At 37.4% G+C, this 15,818-nt stretch overlaps 1 protein-coding gene across 1 annotated transcript in view; it reads left to right on the plus strand.

Annotated features, from left to right (window-relative positions):
* Positions 1-1,651: 1,651 nt before the first annotated feature.
* Positions 1,652-15,818, plus strand: part of LOC147370546 (UDP-glucuronosyltransferase 2C1-like) — a 30,596-nt gene continuing 16,429 nt past the window's right edge. The window contains exons 1-4 of the mRNA XM_086405523.1: positions 1,652-2,372; positions 9,944-10,092; positions 12,892-13,023; positions 14,675-14,762. Of these exons, the coding sequence (XP_086261649.1) occupies positions 1,652-2,372; positions 9,944-10,092; positions 12,892-13,023; positions 14,675-14,762 (1,090 nt within the window). The remainder of the gene's footprint in view (positions 2,373-9,943; positions 10,093-12,891; positions 13,024-14,674; positions 14,763-15,818) is intronic.

The following is a 15,818-nucleotide window of genomic DNA, read 5'->3' on the forward strand; positions in this document are numbered from 1 at the left end:
TTGTAGCGTTTAATATTGTCCTGGAGGTCTCTGAGATTGTCCTCATTTCTTTTAATTCGTTTTTCTTTTATTCTCTCTGATTCATTTATTTCTACCATTCTATCTTCTAATTCACTAATCCTATCTTCTGCCTCTGTTATTCTACTATTTGTTGCCTCCAGAGTGTTTTTAATTTCATTTATTGCATTATTCATTATATATTGACTCTTTTTTATTTCTTCTAGGTCCTTGTTAAACCTTTCTTGCATCTTCTCAATCCTTGTCTCCAAGCTATTTATCTGTGATTCCATTTTAATTTCAAGATTTTGGATCAATTTCACTATCATTATTCGGAATTCTTTGTCAGGTAGATTCCCTATCTCTTCCTCTTTTGTTTGGTTTGGTGGGCATTTATCCTGTTCCTTTATCTGCTGGGTATTCCTCTGTCTCTTCATCTTGTTTAAATTGCTGATTTGGGGGTGTCCTTTCTGTATTCTGGCAGTTTGTGGAGTTCTCTTTATTGTGGCTTTTCCTCGCTGTGTGTGGGTTTGTACAAGGTTTCCTGGTTAGGGAAAGCTTGTGTCGGTGTTCTGATGGGTGGAGCTGTATTTATTCTCTTTGTTCAGTTGCGCTGTGGGGAGGGAGGGAGGGATGCTGCAAACAAATAACACTGGCGTGGGCTCGCAGTGCCTCAGCCACACTGGGTCTGAGGAAGAAATGAAGAACCCCAGGGTTAGTAGAAGGAAAGAAATCTTAAAAATTAGAGCAGAAATAAATGCAAAAGAAACAAAAGAGACCATAGCAAAAATCAACAAAGCCAAAAGCTGGTTCTTTGAAAGGATAAATAAAATTGATAAACCATTAGCCAGACTCATCAAGAAACAAAGGGACAAAAATAAAATCAATAAAATTAGAAATGAAAATGGAGAGATCACAAGAGACAACACAGAAATACAAAGGATCATAAGAGACTATTATCAACAATTATATGCCAATAAAATGGACAACGTGGAAGAAATGGACAAATTCTTAGAAAAGTACAACTTTCCAAAACTCGACCAGGAAGAAATAGAAAACCTTAACAGACCCATCACAAGCACGGAAATTGAAACTGTAATCAAAAATCTTCCAGCAAACAAAAGCCCAGGTCCAGACGGCTTCACAGCTGAATTCTACCAAAAATTTAGAGAAGAGCTAACACCTATCCTGCTCAAACTCTTCCAGAAAATTGCAGAGGAAGGTAAACTTCCAAACTCATTCTATGAGGCCACCATCACCCTAATACCAAAACCTGACAAAGATCCCACAAAAAAAGAAAACTACAGGCCAATATCACTGATGAATATAGATGCAAAAATCCTAAACAAAATTCTAGCAATCAGAATCCAACAACACATTAAAAAGATCATACACCATGACCAAGTGGGCTTTATCCCAGAGATGCAAGGATTCTTCAATATCCGCAAATCAATCAATGTAATACACCACATTAACAAATTGAAAAACAAAAACCATATGATTATCTCAATAGATGCAGAGAAAGCCTTTGACAAAATTCAACACCCATTTATGATAAAAACTCTCCAGAAAGCAGGAATAGAAGAAACATACCTCAACATAATAAAAGCTATAAAAAAAAAAAAAAAAGATTTAATTCAAGCAAGAGTTAACCATGAAGACACTGAAAGGCTTCTGCATCCTTTTCATGCTGCATCTATGTCTCCTTGACTCCGGGAGGATGGGCAAAGTTCTTGTATGGCCTGTAGATTTTAGTCACTGGATTAATTTACAAGTTATTCTAGAAGAGCTTCACCTTCGTGGGCATGAGATAACTGTCCTGGTACCTTCACAAAGTCTTCTGATTGATCATACCAAGATTCCCTATCATGTGGAGATCCTCCAGCTTTCAGTAACTGAAGAAACTTTCATGGAAGAGTTCAATAGCATGCTCTATGAAGAAATTTTTGAACTGCCAAAACTCTCATGGTGGGAAATCCAAATAAAACTGGCAGACTTAGTCAGAAAATTTTTATTAACAAACAAAAGAGTGTGTGACAGTGCTATCACATACAAGGAGTTACTCAGCAGGCTACAGGCAGCTAAGTTCGATGTCTGTATTGCTGACCCTTTAAGTTTTTGTGGGGAATTGGTGGCTGAACTCCTGAATATTCCATTTATATACACTTTTCGACTTTTCTATGGGAATGTCATTGAAAGACTGTGTGCTGGGCTTCCTATGCCTTCTTCATATGTTCCCGGTGTCACATCAAGACTGACAGACAAGATGACTTTTATACAGAGGCTGGAGAACTGGTTACTGTATACAGTGAGTGACATGATATATTCATATTATATATTTCCAGAATGGGATGAATATTACAGCAAGGTTTTAGGTAAGAATAATATGTATATAATAAATATTCTTACATTCTATAAATAATGTAAACATTTATCTGACTGTATGAAAACTTACAAATGGTATTTTAGGGTGGCTACACTGTTTTGAATATAAGTTAATAACACTCTTTTTTTTGGTTTTGTATTATATGATTGAATCATAAAATTCCCTCTTCTAAGGGATCTTCCCAACTCACAGATCGTACCCGGGTCTCCTGCATTTCAGGTTGATTCTTTACCATCTGAGCCACTAGAAGAACCCTGATATATATCCAAGAAGGAATATTCTCCATATTTAAGCTTAAGTTTTTGGAGTGTCTGGAAAACCCAAATCTGACAGTGTGCTTAATTTCCATAACCTTGGACTACTCTGTGTTCTTGCTCCTCCTGTTTCACAACCTGTTTTCTTCCTGATTAACTTGCTCTTCCTAAGGCTTTATATTTGTGTTCTATGAAGGAATGGTTTGCAATGTGATGAGCATGAAACTAGAAAATAAATAATGTAGTTTGGTTTCATTTGGTCTTGTTTTCAAAAGTGTAAAAATGAAAGAAGACTTTTTCCTATAGGACCATGTTTCTAGATTTTTACCTTACTTCAGTGTTTTGTTCTTGTTGTTCTATTTAAGGTTAGAGGTCATTAGAAGTCAACTAGTGACTTTGACCCTGAGCATAAATTTTTTCTCTATTTGAACAAGCCCATTTACCCCCCCTTTTTTTTGCTTTTGAATAATTTATTTTTTATTATGTTTATGTGATTATGGTAAGGAAATTTTGCGTAAGAGGCAAATTACCTTTGAGAAAGCACATCCTTTCATGTATTATTTAGTTAGATTTTTTAAGGTATTACTAACATGCTACACTGTATTAGTTTCAGATGGTGATAAAAAATTAGTCAATAGTCAACCTAGAATAGTATGGAAGATTTCATTTGAGCCAATCTGAGGATTATGACCCTGGAGAAAATCTGTCAGGAAGCTCTGAGGAATGCTCTGCCCATTAGAAGTTAAAGAACTGTCATATGAATTTTTAAGGGAAGGGGTTATTCTTGAAAGTGTTATACATCAGAACATTATATTGCCAGTTTATGTAGTCCTAAAAAATGAGTAGTGGGTCATTGTGACTCCTTAAAAGATTAAGGAAAGAATGTTAGCTTATAATGAGTTACCTTGCTGGTGCCAGGAGGAAATTACTTTTTTTGTGGAGTAAACTTCCCTGTGTCTTCTGAGGGGATCTAGTTAATGTATAATGCACAGAAGCACATTGCACACTAAAACAGGGAGTGCTGGACAGTGGCTCAACTGGTAGAGAAATTATTATGCAAAATTTTGCTTCCCCAGACTTAAAATAATTTTGTTTCAACACAGGTATACAACAAGATGATTAGATATTTGTACCTATTGTGAAATAATCACCAAATAGCTCTCCATAATATCTATCACTACACATAAATACAAATAGTATTTATTTGAGAACTTCTAATTTCTACTTCTGTCATTTTTGAGATTGGACCAAAGTACTTCATTTCACACTCTTTTCTTGACTATAAGGCACCCTCCCATTTCTTGTAAATGATTCTTGCCCATGATAGTAGACATAATGGTCAGCTGAATTAAATTCACACATTCCAGTTCATTTTAGTTCACTGATTCCTAAAATCTCTATATTCACTCTTGCTATCGCCTTTTTGATTACTTCCAATTTATGCTGATTCATGGACCAAACATTCCAAGTTCCTATGCAATATTCTTCTTACAGCATCGGACTTTACTTCCATCACCAGTCACATCTACACCTGGGCATTATTTTTGCTTTTGCTCCATCTCTTCATTATATCTGGAGTTATTTCTCCACTCTTCCCCAGTAGCATATTGGGCAACTACCGACCTACAGATTTCATCTTTCAGTGTCATATCTTTTTGCCTTTTCACACTGTTTGTGGGGTTCTCAAGACAAGAATAGTGAAGAGATTTGGCATTGTCTTCTCCAGTGTACCAGGTTTTGTCAGAACTTTCCGCTATGACCCATCAGTCTTGGGAGGCCCTACAAGGCATGGCTCACAGTTTCACTGAGTTAGACAAGGCTGTGGTCCATATTATCAGTGTGGTTAGTTTTCTGTGACTGTGATTTTCATTCTGTCTGCCCTCTGATGAAAAGGATAAGAGGCTTGTGGAAGTTTCCTGATGGGAGAGACTGTGGGGGAAACTGGGTTTTGTTCTGATGAGAGGGGCCATGTTCAGTGAATCTTTAACCCAATTTTCTGCTGATAGGTGTGGCTAGGTTCCTTCCCTGTTGTTTAGCCTGAGACAAAACTTTCAACCCTTGCCTCCACCAGAGACTCCTGAACACTCAAAGGCAAGTCTGGCTCAGTCTCCCACGGCCTCCAAAGTCAAATTTCCTGGGGGTTCTCAGTTGGATTTGCTGGATTCCCAGGTTGGAAAATCTGTTCTGGGTCCGAGAACTTTCTTACCAGTGTGAGAATTTCTTTTTCATAATTGTTCTGCAGTTTGTATGTCATGTGCTCAGTGGCTCTATGGTGGGGCTAATGGCGACCTCCTCCATGAGGCTCATGCCACACACTGGGTAATCCAGGTTTGCTGCAGTCAGTCCCTGTTCCCACAGCAAACCACTGCTGACCCGTACCTGTGCACAAGACACTCAAACAATCAAAGGCAAGTCTGGCTCAGTCTCTGTGGCAGGGACGTCTGGGTCTCGGTGGGCACAAGATTTTGCTTGAGTCCTCCAAATATCTCTGGCAAGTTATGGGGCTTGATTCTAAATGCAATTTTGCCCCTCCTACCGTCTTATTTGGGCTTCTCCTTTGCCTTTGGAATTGGGATATCTTTTTTCTGGTGGACTCCAACATTCTCCTGTCCATGGTTGTTTAGCAGCTAGTTGCAACTTTGGAGTTCACACAGAAGATGAGCACATGACCTTTTACTCTTTTGTCTTGTTTGTTGATGTCCTTTTCATCATAGGGGACTGGAATGCAAAAGCAGGAGGTTAAGAGATACCTGGAGTAACAAACGAACTTGGCCATGGAGTACAAAATGAAGCAGGGCAAAGGCTAACAGAGTTTAGTCAAGAGAAGGAACTGGTCATAGAAAACACCCTCCTCATTAGCACAAGAGAAGACTCTATGCATGGACATAACCAGATGTTCAACACTGGAATCAGATTGGTTATATTCTTTGGAGTCAAAGATGGAGAATAACTATACAGTCAGCAAAAACAATATCGGGAGCTGACTGTGGCACAGACCATAAACTCCTTATTGCCCAATTCAGACTTTAATTAAGAAAGTAGGGAAAACCACTAGACCATTCAGGTATGACCTAAATCATATCCCATACAGTGGAAATGACAAATAGGTTAAGGAATGAGATCTGATAGATAGAGTGCTTGAAGAACTATTGACAGAGGTTCATGACATTGTACAGGAGGCAGTGATCAAAACTATCCCCAACAAAAAGAAATACAAAAGGCAAAACATCTGAGGAGTCCTAACAATTAGCTGAGAAAAGAAGAGAAGCTAAAGGCAAAAAAGAAAAGGAAAGCTATAGCCATCTGAATGCAGAGTTCCAAAGAAAAGCAAGGAGAGATAAGAAAGCCTTCTTAAGTGACAAATGCAAAGAAACAGAGGAAAAAAATTGAATGGGAAAGACTAGAGATCCCTTCAATAAAATTAGAGATGCTAAGGGAACATTTCATGCAAAGATGGTCACAATAAAGAACAGAAACGGTATGGACATAACAGAAGAAATTAAGAAGAGGTGGCAAGAATACATGGGAGAACTATACAAGAAAGATCCTCATGACCCAGATAACGATGATGCTGTGATCATTCACAAAGAGCCAGATATCCTGGAGTCTGAAGTTAAGGGGACCTTAGAAAGCATCGCTATGAACAAAGCTAGAGGAGGAGATGGAATTCCGGTTGAGCTATTTCAAGTCCGAAAAGATGATGCTGTGAAAGTGCTGCACTCAATAAGCCAGCAAATTTGGAAAACTCAGCAGTGACAACAGGATTGTATAAGATCAGGTTTCTTTGCAATCCCAAAGAAAATCTATGCCAAAGAATGTTCAAACTACCACAAAATTGCACTCATCTCACACACTAGCAAAGTAATGCTGAATATTCTCAAAGCCAGGCTGCAACACTACGTGAACTGAGAAATACCAGATGTTCAAGCTGGATTTAGAAAAGGCTGAGGAACCAGAGATCAACTGCTATCATCTGTTGGATCATAGAAAAAGAAATAGAGTTCCAGAAAAAACATCTACTTCTGCTTTATTGACTGTGCCAAAGCCTTTGACTGTGTGGATTACAAAATAACAGGAAAATTCTTCAAGAGATGGGAATACCAGACCACCTTACCTGACTTCTGCAAAGCTTGTATGGAGGTCAAAAGTAAGAGTAAGAACTGGACCTGGAACAACAGACTGGTTCCAAATTGGGAAAGATATATGTCAAGGCTGATGTATATTAGGTATAACCACTCCCTGCTTATTTAACTTATATGCAGAAGACATCATGCAAAATGCCAGGATGGATGAAGCACAAACTGGAATCTAGATTGCCAAGAGAAATACCAATAACCTCAGATATGCAGATGACACCACCATTATGGCAGAAAGTGAAGAGGAACAACAGAGACACTTGATGAAAGTGAAAGAGGAGAGTGAAAAATTGGTTTAACGCAACATTCAAAAAATGAATATCATGGCATCCAGTCCCATCACTTCATAGAAAAAGATGGGGAAGCAATGGAAACAGTGAGAGACTTTATTTTCTTGGGCTCCAAAATCACTGCAAATGATGACTGCAGACATGAAATTAAAAGATCCTTACACATTGGAAGAAAAGCTATTACAAACCTAGACAGCATATTAAAAAGCAGAGACATTACTTAGGCAACAAAGGTCCATATAGTCAAAGCTATGGTTTGAACCAGTAGTTTTTTGTTGATGCAACAGTTGGACCATAAAGAAGGCTGAGCACTGAAGAACTGATACTTTTGAGCTGTGGTGTTGGAGAAGCCTCTTGAGAGTCCCTTAGGCTGCAAGGAGATCAAACCAGTCAATCCTAAAGGAAATCAATCCTGAGTATTTTTTGGAAGGATTGATGCTGAAGCTGAAGTATCAGAATTTTGGCCGGTTGATATGAAGAGCTATCTTACTAGAAAAAAATCCTGATACTGGCAGGATTTAAGGCAGGAGGAAATGGGGATGACAGAGGATCAGCTGTTTGGATGGAACTACTGTCTCAGTGGACATGAGTTTGAGCAGGCTCCGGGAGATGGTGAAGGATAGGAAAGCCTGAATTGCTGCAGTCCATGGCACTGCAAAATGTAGGACATGAACAAATGATTGAACAACAACAATAACCACACCTACACAGACATATGGTTTGCAAATACTTTTTCTGTTTTCATAGGCTGCCTTCTTGTTTTGTTGATCATTTCTCTTACTGTGAAGTGTGCAGTGGCTGTTATTTGGAATTAGTTCAACTAGTTCATTTTTCCTTATACTTTCAGTTCAGTTCAGTCGCTCAGTCATGTCCGATTCTTTGAAACCCCATGGATAGCAGCTTGCCAGGCTTCCCTGTACATCAGCAACTCCCTTAGCCTACTCAAACTCATGTCCATTGAGTCGGTGAGGCCATCCAACCATCTCATCCTCTGTCATCCCCTTCTTCTCCTGCCTTCAGTCTTGCCCAACATCAGGTTCATTTCCAGTGAGTCAGTTCTTCACATCAGGTGGCCAAAGTACTGGAGTTTCAGCTTCAGCATCAGTCCTTCCAATGAATAGTCAGGATTGATTTCCTTTAGGATTGACTTGATTGATCTCCTTGCAGTCCAAGGGACTCTCAAGAGTCTTCTCCAACACCACAGTTCAAAAGCATCGATTCTTCAGTGCTCAGCTTTCTTCACAGTCCATTTCTCACATCCATACATGACCACCAGAAAAACCATAACCTTGACTAGACAGGCCCTTGTTGGCAAAGTAATATCTCTGGTTTTGAATGTGCTATCTAGGTAGGTCATAACTTTTCTTCCAAGGAGTAAGTGTCTTTTAATTTTTGGTTGCAATGAATATAAATTTATATATAATTATAAATTAATAAATAATTTATAAAATTATTCATTAAAGCATGTCATAGTTATGTTCAAATAATTGATGAGAAAATAAGAAAACATTCATTAAAAAAAATTGAGAAACTATTTATAAACCTCTTCAGGGGTAAAGGAATTTTAGGATAAGAGCACTAAGTTAGACACAAAAATGGTCCAAAAAAATCCTATAGGGCAATAAAACCATAATTTGAGAAATGATAATTTCTACCAGACAGAAATATACCAGTTAACAATTAATTTCAATGTATTTTAACTCAAAAGTTAGAGAAAAGTAAAAAAAAAAAAAAAAAAAAAAACCATAAAACGTGCACACATTTTCCAAAAGATATGTGCTGAGTATGAAACTGGATATTGTAATCACCAGAGTCAAGGCCCTCATTTGCTGAAATTTGCCTTGATCTCTAATTGCAGATAGATCTTCCTAGGAGAACAAAATCCCTCATATTTTTCTAATAAAAACTTTAGCACACTTAGAACATCAAGGAGAATAGTCACAAAGCCATAAAGTGAGAAACCAGATGGCTATTATTTCCTCCCATCAGTGACACAGAGCACATATTTCAAAAGGACACCAAAACTCTGGGTAAGATTCTCTATAAAATAGAAACTATTTCACCACCAGAGATTATTATGCAGTGCAATATTTTCACCAAAGAGGAGAAAATCTTGTAAAATAGGAAATTTCATTTACTATAGCAAAGGAGACAATCATTTTAAGAATTGCATTAAAAGTATTCAGGATGTAATTAGTTGTGACAACACACTTGAAAATAATAGAAAAAAAGATGGGCAAAACACAAGTTGTTTTTCAACATAATCAGAGGCTTTTGGAGCAATGAGGATGAGATAAATTGGAATTCCAGAGAAGAAGGTGTGACTCTCCCATAGAAGGCTGAGAATTGCTACCTGTTTCTTGTACTTATAGGAGCACCTGAGTGGGCTCAGACTTAGATCAAGATGAAAGACTCCATTGACAGAGAGAAAGCAACAGGTTTTTGGCTTTGCTCCATACTTAAATCTGTGTTTGAAAGTGAAAATGAAAGTCACTCAGTCCTGTTGGATTCTTTGCGACCCCTTGGACTATACAGTCCATGGAATTCTCCAGACCAGAATACTAGAATGGGTAGCCTTTCCCTTCTCAAAGGGATGTTCCCAACCCAGGGATCGAACCCAGGTCTCCAGCATTTCAGGCAGATTCACTACCAGCTGAGCCACAAAAGAAGCCCAAATGTGTTTACTTATTCATAATCTGACTATGTGTACTCTTCAGGGTAAAAGTTTTTCAACTGATTTAACTGATTCAATTGATTTAACCTGGGTTGCATAGGCTCGGTATTGGTCTTTAAGAATTTACTTAGAAAATTAGGTGAAGATATATCTCTCATTTCACATATCAGATTCCTTTCCCTCTCTTATCCTTCATTTTTATTCAGGAAAACCTACCACACTATGTGAGATTATGGGGAAAGCTGACATGTGGTTGTTTCGAAGTTACTGGGATTTTGAATTTCCTCAACCTTACTTACCTAATACTGAATTTGTCAGAGGACTGCACTGCAAGCCTGCAAAGCCCCTGCCTAAGGTAGTTAAATGTGTTTATTATTGTCCTACATGAATGAAGCGTGAAGTGTTAGTCACTCAGTTGTATCTGACTCTTTGCGACCCCATGGACTGTAGCCTGTCAGGCTCCTCTGTCCATGGAATTTTCCGGTCAAGAATACTGGAATGGAATTGCCATTCCCTTCTCCAGGGGATCTTCCTGATCCAGCTATGAGTATTTATCTCAAAATGATTTCTGGTTTAATGTTAACAGTGTTTGATCCCCAAACGGAGAAAACAGGCATAGAATTTAATGGTCATTATTTTCTTAGACTATACACTACAGTAAGAAGGTGCGTAGTCTTTATTTTGGATTATGTATTATTATCTAATGAAGTAGTCCTCAATGTTTTCTTTTCTTGTTCAGAGTCCATTAACTATTCATGAAAATGTGTTTTATATAAATTAAAAAATATTTCCTAGTATCTTACAAATACTATGCTATAATTGAACATAAAGATATCATTATATCTTTAGTTAAATCATCTCTAAACATAGTGTAATGGTTAACTTTAAGTGTCAACTTGCCTGGCTGGATACCCAGGTATTTAGACAAACGTTTTTCTAGAAGTTATTGAGAGGCTATTTTTAGATGAAATCAATTTTGAAATATGTGGACCGTAATTAAACAAATTACTCTCCATTATGTGAGTAAGCCTCATTCAATTAGTTGAAGATGTGACTAGAATAAAAGTCTGAATTCTGCCAGTAGGCAGCCTTCAGACTTGAACTACAGCAGGGGCTCTTCTCTGAATCTCCAGCCTAATGTGCTGTTCTGCAGATTAAACTTGACAGTCTCCATAACCATGGGCATGAGTGCTAAGTCACTTCAGTCTTATCTGACTCTTTGAGACCCCATAGACTGCAACCTCCCAGACTTCTCTGTTCATGGGATTCTCCAGGCAAGAATGGAGTTGGTTGCCATTTCCTTCTCCAATAACCATGTGAAAAATCCCTTAATATAAATTTCTTCCCTGTTTTTCCATTTCACGCCTCAAAAACACATTTCTTTTTTTGTCTTACTTAATTGGCTTAATTTTGCTAGTATTTAAAAAGATAAAAAAATTTATTTCAGTATGATAAATATGTTGTCTTTATTTTTAATTCAAAGCTATATATTTCTACTATATTCCTATAACCCTCAGAGTATGTTTTATAGGTATTTCTGCATTACTTGTCTGGACAGGAGTTACATGGCTACTTCATTCCTAATTGTATATGTGGAAGCTCATATAAAAAAAACAAATCTAATCAAAATAAAAGAAAATAGAAGTTTAGAAAACAGAGAAAAGTAAATATACCAAAATTGTGTCATTGTACTGACCATAATTCAGCAGAAAAAATGAAAACAACCTTATTAGCATCTAAGGCTAAATAAAAACTGCAGCACCTGAACTATTTAACTTAAAGGTAGAAATTTTCTCTGCCAGCTACTGCTGTGTAGACTTGGACAAATTACTTAACCTTATGGAGATAGATTTCCCATCTGTAAATGTATACATATCTCATAAAATCACCATATATCTAAGTTAAATGATACATGTAAAGAGTTCAGAAAATGGCAAAAGATAACAGGCCGTCAATAACTTGTAAACACAAACACACATGCACAAAGACACATTCATACCTCAATATACCTTACCAAATCAGCTTTTAGGAACAATAATTTTTAATTCACCTAATAAGGATTTCCGGTCATCTATTATACACTGGAACAACAGACTGGTTCCAAATAGGAAAATGAGTTCATCAAGGATGTATATTGTCACCCTTCTTATTTAACTTATATGCAGAGTACATCATGAGAAATGCTGGACTGGAAGAAACACAAGCTGGAATCAAGATTTTCAGGAGAAATATCAGTAACCTCAGATATGCAGATGACACCCCCCTTATGGCAGAAAGTGAAGAGGAACTAAAAAGCCTCTTGATGAAAGTGAAAGAGGAGAGTGAAAAAGTTGGCTTAAAGCTCAACATTCAGAAAACGAAGATCATGGCATCTGGTCCCATTACTTCATGGGAAATAGATGGGGAAATAGTGGAAACAGTGTCAGACTTTATTTTTTGGGGTTCCAAAATCACTGCAGATGGTGATTGCAGCCATGAAATTAAAAGACGCTTACTCCTTGGAAGGAAAGTTATGACCAACCTAGATAGCATATTCAAAAGCAGAGACATTACTTTGCCAACAAAGGTTCGTCTAGTCAAGGCTATGGTTTTTCCCATGGTCATGTATGGATGTGAGAGTTGGACTGTGAAGAAGGCTGAGCGCCGAAGAATTGATGCTTTTGAACTGTGGTGTTGGAGAAGACTCTTGAGAGTCCCTTGGACTGCAAGGAGATCCAACTAGTCCATTCTGAAGGAGATCAGCCCCGGGATTTCTTTGGAAGGAATGATGCTAAAGCTGAAACTCCAGTACTTTGGCCACCTCATGCCAAGAGATGACTCACTGGAAAAGACTCTGATACTGGGAGGGATTGGGGGCAGGAGGAGAAGGGGATGACAGAGGATGAGATGGCTGGATGGCATCACTGACTCGATGGACGTGGGTCTGGGTGAACTCCGGGAGTTGGTGATGGACAGGTAGGCCTGGCGTGCTGCTATTCATGGGGTCACAAAGAGTCGGACACGACTGAGCGACTGAACTGAACTGAACTGATCATACACTGAAATCATTAACATATGAAAGTACAGAATTGCTCCCATAATTCAGACACATTGAGAAGAATGTGACATCTATTATAACTGTAAGCTTTTATATTACAAAGACTTTTTTTCACAGGAGTTCGAAGAGTTTGTTCAAAGCTCTGGAGAAGATGGAGTCGTGGTGTTTACTCTGGGGTCAATGATCAAAAACCTCTCAGAAGAAAAGTCTAATATGATTGCATCAGCCCTTGCCCAGATTCCTCAGAAGGTCATTTTATTTATTTATTTATTTTTTTCAGGGATAGCTGTTTTAAAATCCATGAAGTTCACAGTAAAAGTATGCTTGTAAAATTTGGAAAGGGTATCGATATTGTTAGTTGCAACTTAAGTGAGCTATAAAGAAAATGTATAAATGATAAAAGGGGATATTTTATTGATATCTTGCTTTAAACCTGGCATTTTTAACAGGAAATTCTATTGCAGTATTTTCTTTAAATAATAAATGAAAATTAATTATTTGCTACTGTTAAACCATCAGTCAGCTTTGTGTGTTAGGTTTTAAGGCATCCATGTAACCTAACGCTTTTTGCTATTCTTATATTTCTTTAAATCTGAAACATATAAACAAGTAACAAATAACATAACAGAGAATAAAGGAAAAGATATTCAAAATAATAGGTTTGATTCTCAGAATGTCTTGGGACTATATTTTCTAGTAATTACTGATTTTGAGCATTGTCATAATTGAACCTGGAAATAAGAGCTTAGGTTAAAAATAATCCTAAATAATGATTCTTCTAATAATGCTAAATAATGAATCCTAAAAATAATCCTAAATGAAATCCGAAATAATGATTTTTCAACATTTAAAACACTAACAATACAGTAAAAGATTTAGGAGTGTACTTTACAATGTTCCAGCAAACTATCATTTTTTATTGATACCATTCTGGGTTTTACCTGAGTGACATCTTTTTTCTCAGTTCAGGCGCTCAAGTCATGTCCAACTCTTTGCGACCCCATGAGCTGCAGCACGCCAGGCCTCACTGTCCATCACCAACTCCAATGGGTCAGGAAGATTCCCTGGAGGACAGCATGGTAACCCACTCCAGTAATCTTACCTGGAGAATCCTCATGGACAGAGGAGCCTGGCAGGCTGCAGTCCACGGGGTCGCAAAGAGTCGGACACGACTGTGTGACTGGATGCCATGACGGTTACACAATGTGGATGTTTTTAATGCCGCCAAACTCTAGACTTAGAATACTTGAAAATTATAAATATGATTATGAATATTTTACCGTATGAGTCTACATTACTAGTAAGTATGTAAAAAATAGTTCAGAAGAGGTAAATAACATCCCTCCCCTTTGCCTCTGAAATCTTTGTCTCAAAATTCCTCTTTACCAGAGTGGCGTAGTAACACCATATGTAGTTCTTTCAGATACAGATTGTCATTTTTCTTCATCTACATCTTCATCATTTTTCTTCATTGGGTTAAGTTAGAATTAACCCGAAGATGAAAGGCTATTGACTAGGATCATTGCAAGCCTTTGAAAACATGGCTGTAGTGTTTATGGTTTAAAAACATTCATCACCTAATCATGTATGGACTCAGTTTACTTGTGCATTACCTGGAGGCATCAAATTTGATTGAAGTCAAGTCACTTAGGCGTGTCTGACTCTTTGCAACCCCATAGACTATAGCCTGCCAGGTTCCTCCATCCATGGGATATTCCAGGCAAGGATACTGGAGTGGGTTGCCATTTCCTTCTTCAGGGGATCTTCCTGATCCAGGGATCAAACCCCTGTCTACAGTACTGTGGGCAGATTCTTTACCATCTGAGTCATCAGGGTAGGTTAACTTCTTCTGACAGGATGTGATTCTAAAACCTTCTAATAAAGACATTTATCTTAATAGGTTCTGTGGAGATACACAGGAAAGAAACCTGAAACACTAGGAGCCAATACCCGGCTATATAAATGGATTCCACAGAATGATCTTCTTGGTAAGACCAAAGAGAAGAAAAATAAATAGAGCTGAATGAGGTATAATCTGAATGATTATTCAATAACAGATATCAACAAATTTGTATTTAAAATAAGGAAAAAAAATAACTATAATGTGTTCTTAACGTTGCTTCAGGAGTTTTGAAAGAAAGGATTATTCATGACACTTGTTAAAGACTGTAAAGCACATTTACTCAAGACCATCACCATAAGTATAGTTATTAGTACAATGGACTTTTACAATAAAACAGAGAGACTGGAAACAATTTGTATGCAGAAAGAAAAATGGGGAATTTATCACAAAAGAACATAGTGGAAGTTCATTGGATGGAAAAGTGCAGAGCTCAACTGACCGAGTAGAATGCTTGCTAAAATTGGGCAATGCAGAGATAGTGGAGCCACAAAATCAAATTCTAGTTGAGAAGAGTTCAGAGAAACCAGACTATATCTTGGTGACTCTCCCACTTATGACATAATCTCTCCCTCTTCAGGATCAAATCAGAGAAATTACCTTTAGATGAGGCTTTCATTAACTTTTGTATACAGTATTGCAACACACTCCTGATTCTCTTCACCATTTTCTCACACCTCTCTTCTCTATGGAAAAAAAAAAAAATGTGGCAAACCATTTCACCTACATTTCATATATAATGTAAATGGCTGCATATTAGTATAAAGTCAAATGCAAATCCTATTTTCTTAAACAGAGTACACCATGAACTAATGTAGCCTATCTTTCTAGCTTGTTATGCCAACATTTTCATATTGAAACCCTGCACATGTCACCTCCTCTTTCCCATATAGAAAAAGATTAGTTTCTTCAGTCCCTCCATTCTTTTTTATTGATGTATTCTTCTTGCAATAATTTGTCAAATGGCAAGTACTCTCATCATATATTTTGCAGGAAACTTCTTAGTTGTCTGTGGAATGACTTAATTGCTGGAATCACTAATTACACTTAGCATGGAGTAATTAATTGCTGCTACTTCAGAGCCTATAAGAATTTATACGTGTTCTCATGACACAGAATTATATAGAAAATGTTACCTAATAGA

Source organism: Bos grunniens, chromosome 6, assembly GCF_055505025.1.
Source record: "Bos grunniens cultivar Pamir isolate PY7600 chromosome 6, Bosgru_T2T1.0, whole genome shotgun sequence".
In the NCBI taxonomy this organism is placed as follows: domain Eukaryota; kingdom Metazoa; phylum Chordata; class Mammalia; order Artiodactyla; family Bovidae; genus Bos; species Bos grunniens.